The sequence below is a fragment of the Rosa rugosa genome, chromosome 3 (genome assembly GCF_958449725.1).
Source record: "Rosa rugosa chromosome 3, drRosRugo1.1, whole genome shotgun sequence".
Lineage (NCBI taxonomy): Eukaryota > Viridiplantae > Streptophyta > Magnoliopsida > Rosales > Rosaceae > Rosa > Rosa rugosa.
This window is the reverse complement of record NC_084822.1, coordinates 57,650,283-57,654,398: the sequence shown is the minus strand read 5'-3', so window position 1 is coordinate 57,654,398 and position 4,116 is coordinate 57,650,283. Positions and strand designations below refer to the sequence as shown.

General features: G+C 42.2%; 1 protein-coding gene across 1 annotated transcript; it reads left to right on the top strand.

The window, feature by feature from the left end:
• Positions 1-2,353: 2,353 nt before the first annotated feature.
• Positions 2,354-3,048, top strand: LOC133739206 (glutaredoxin-C6). Its single transcript, XM_062166943.1, has one exon. It carries the CDS (start codon positions 2,474-2,476, stop codon positions 2,900-2,902), a length of 429 nt encoding a protein of 142 aa, XP_062022927.1. The 5' UTR covers positions 2,354-2,473; the 3' UTR covers positions 2,903-3,048.
• Positions 3,049-4,116: the final 1,068 nt, after the last annotated feature.

Below are 4,116 nucleotides of genomic sequence, written 5' to 3'. Positions count from 1 at the left end.
TAATTGTACATAACATATTTAGAGAGTATTTATGTGTTTCGATTTAACAATTATTCAAAAAGAGCTTGGAAAACAAACCCTATTAGAACGGTCAATGGTGGGTTTCGCATCCTTGTTTTGATGTTAATGTTGCATAAATATGCATGATTTTATGGATCCCCTAGTTTTTTTTTTTTTTTTGAATAAATTTACAAAAATCAATTGGCAATGGATGGAGTGGCCCAAATCCTTATAAATCCATAGGCAAGGTCCAATTTTTCCCATGTGAGATGTATATATTCTCAACACGCCCCCGCACGTGTGGCGAATTTTCAAGCCATACACGTGGACAACTTTGGGTGACGTGGAGCCTGTGTGGCCGTTAGGCATGCACACGTGGGTAACCCGCTCTGATACCATGATAAAGTAATCTGAGGTTCACATCCAATACCAATTGGCGGATCCCCTAGTTTTATACATACTGAGAAATCAGACACACATATTTAGAAAGGAAGCTTAAATTTGTGAACCTCTGATTAGAGTAGGCCATTCTAACGTGTGATGCAATCCCCTCAACACATCTTAAAACCCATATGGCAGACACCGTTTTCACCACCATCAACGGTGCACCTTTCACATCCCCAAAGAGTTTAGTCCATGATGGTGGGGACCACAGCCCCCACTAAAACAAGGATCAAAGTGCACACAAGCACATGAGGGACACGTGGCGGTACCTTAGAGGCTGGGCTGCTTACGGCCAAAAGTGGGGCCTGCTTTGAAGCCCACAATCTCCATGCCTGAAGGAAAGTAAAAGACAAAGCCACGTGTCGGAGAGGGGGAACGTCATCATGACGAGGAAAGTGTGATATAGCTCCGATGATTATGTCATGGGAGTGGGACCAGAGCAAACACATAGTCCACGTCAGCTGGCCCAGCTTTTTACTACACAGGGTGCTTTTGGTTACGTCAAGGTTCAATCTTTACCGTTCCACGTCTAAGTCAATCTGACGTCACCCTCATTTACTGGCGATGACTATCACTCCCCCCCCCCCCCCATGTGACCGATCCACGCTAAATCCACCGGCAAATGTCCAGTATTTCCGAGCTACCGCATTGTATCGTAATACCCGAGATTTCCCACGCGCTACTTGAGCTCGTCGATCTACTTCCCCATCTTCCAATAATTCATTCGTGCTTCCTCATAGGCTCGTACTATCTTTCCTCATTCAAGTCAAGCAGTGAACCTATACTTCAAGGCTTCGACTCTTCTTCTAGGGGGAAAGCCGGAAAGGTATAATACTTACTACACGTCATGCATACTTTAATCTTACAGTCTTTCATTTGTGTTTCTAAGAAGAAATAAGAGATTTTGTATAAATATCTACAACATCTAAATCATCGATCAAGAAGCTCTTTTTGTATTTTAAAAATTTATCCTTCAGTTGTCACTCTGCCAATAAGTATTTGAAAGAATATTATAATCTCATGTATAATTTTATTTATATTTTATAGATTTTTAATTTTTATCTTATAAACTTAGATAACAACGAACAACTAAATGTATATAAAACAATCACACTGATTGTGTTTTATCTCGATGTGCTTAGCATATAAGGTTATATATTCTTTGCTCTCTGGAATGGTAGAGTATCTAACCAATTAATCAATTATGTTAAAAGGATCAAGACATGTAAATGTCAATAGGACAATGAAACAATTTACTTTGTGAGTCTCACTCGTGAAGAACTATTTAAGAATTGTTCATTTAAAAAAAATAAATAATATTTGCGTGACGGTCAATGATTTACCATTGTAATTCTTGCTTCAATTCAAGTTCATCTATATACGAACCTCTGTAGAAATGATGAGGATCCTCTGGTGTGTTTTTACTCTATCAGGGTCACCAAAGAACAAAAGAGGGAGAAAGCGAGTGAAACAGAACCAACAACGCGGCAATCTAAACTCAAATAAAAATAGAGATAAAAAAATTTAAACTTATTGTCGGTCATTGGATATAAATTTGGTCACATGTCATTTTGTTGTTGAAAGCTTAGATAGATTAGGCAGATTAGAAGCTTAGGAGAGGATCCTCTCCCCTATAGAAAAACATGTTCAACTTAACGAGATGTCTGTTTCACTATTAGATTCAGAAGTTTCAATTGAATCTTGTATTATTCCTAGTTCCAAGAGATTGTAATATTTTCGGATGTGTAAATCTGATCGTGACATTACGGAACAGAATAGCAGCGCGTGGGCATCGAACTGTCACGATAACCTTCGATCGCAAAGGAAGTATGAAAACACAGTACATTGTGATGTAAGCAAGCGCACCTAGCCCTCTCCTTCATTTATAAAATCTCACCCCCAACTCCCTCACACCCACACCCCACACCCACACCCACTTCCGCTCTGCCTTGCCGTTGACATCAACACCACCTCACACTTCTCTCTCTCTCTCTCTCCCTCACTTCAATTCCCTCTGGCTTTTCCGGCGATGCAGGGCCTACGTCGTTGCTCCAACGACGTCGTCCACCTCGGCCTCTCCACCTCCCCTCCTACCCCAAACCCTTCCTCCCTCTCCATCGACGTCGCCGAGTCCGCCGAGACCCGCATCCGCCGCCTCATCTCCGAGCACCCCGTCATCATCTTCAGCCGAACTTCCTGCTGCATGTGCCACGTCATGAAGAAGCTCCTCGCTACTATTGGGGTCCACCCTACCGTCATCGAGTTGGACGACGACGAGATCGCCGCTCTCCCTTGTCCCCCTCCCTCCTCCTCCGCCGTCAACGACGACAAGCCCCGGAATAACATCCCGCCCTCCGTCTTCATCGGCGGCACCTGCGTCGGCGGCCTCGAATCCCTGGTGGCCCTCCACCTCACTGGCCACCTCGTCCCCAAGCTCGTCGAAGTTGGTGCCCTCTAGGTACCATCCAGATCACTCATCACCTGCATCAAATTCACCTTAGCTATAAAAACTATAGTCTATAATTTGTAATTCCGACCGTAATACTAGGTCAATTATTAATTGTTCTCTCTCTCTCTCTCTAAAATTAGTTTGCTTCTTCTTCTCTTCTTCTTCTTCTTCTTCATCTTCTTGCTTGGTAAGAAGTAAAAACTGGAAGATACGATATTGTCCTTGTAGCCTGAATTCAATTCTACTTGGCCTGTCCTATAAGGGACATAATTTAATAACGCAAGCCCCACGTCGAACGACTCTGATCCAGTTTCCAAACCTGGATCGGGTCCCACTCTGCAATTATTGGACCCCATCGGGGCCGTCGGATACATTTCCCGGCAGCTACCCGAGTTCCGGGAGGTTACTGTAATAGGGAAGAAAAACGTTAATTCTGGTCAAATTGATATAAATGGTTAAAACGATGAGTATATTATTGGAGGTCCCACAACCAATTATTAAGCAATCGAGGCCGTTGAATTGTAGTATATTCTCTTATTCCAAAGCAACTAGTACTTGAAGGTTCTATGGTAGTGTGACTGGTACTACTTCAGTATAACAGAGTTTAAACTAGGAACTACTATTATGAATATCGAACCCTGATCTAATCTAATTCTAACTCCATTTTTTACATCGTGTTCGTCCGGGTAATCCCAAGGAGTGTCCGAGTGTGGTTTAGTTGAGAGATGACATTGTTATTATGGGATTGAATTAAAAAGGGGGATAGGTACATTCACCTGGTAAAATATTGAAGGAGAAGACAGAGAAAAATTGTCAGTATGCCACGAGACAGTGATACATGGGGTGTAGCATGGTGTGGATGCACCTTCAACCACCCGACAACCCATTTCACCATCACTACAGTCTAGAGCCACCATGATCGATAATTATACCTAATTACTTTACCTAAGCGCATTGGCCAGATTTTTTTTTATATTGGCAAATTACCATGCACTTTGCTACAAATATTGTATGAGATTATTGCTTTCTGAAACCCATTTTTGTTTCCAAGTGGATAATAATGGTAAAGTTTAGTGCACTTTTATGTTTGGGTACTCCAAATGCGTGGCCGACGCACGTCCTTGAGAAACCTCGTAATGATATCTAAGAACGACTAGTTACACTTAATACCAAGGTGTGTAATCATGTTAACGCATGGCGGTTCCATTGATAATTTTAAGTTA

Coding starts and splice junctions, on each gene's coding strand:
- LOC133739206 (XM_062166943.1), top strand. CDS start 2,474: ATGCAGGGCCTACGTCGTTGCTCCAACGACGTCGTCCACCTCGGCCTC.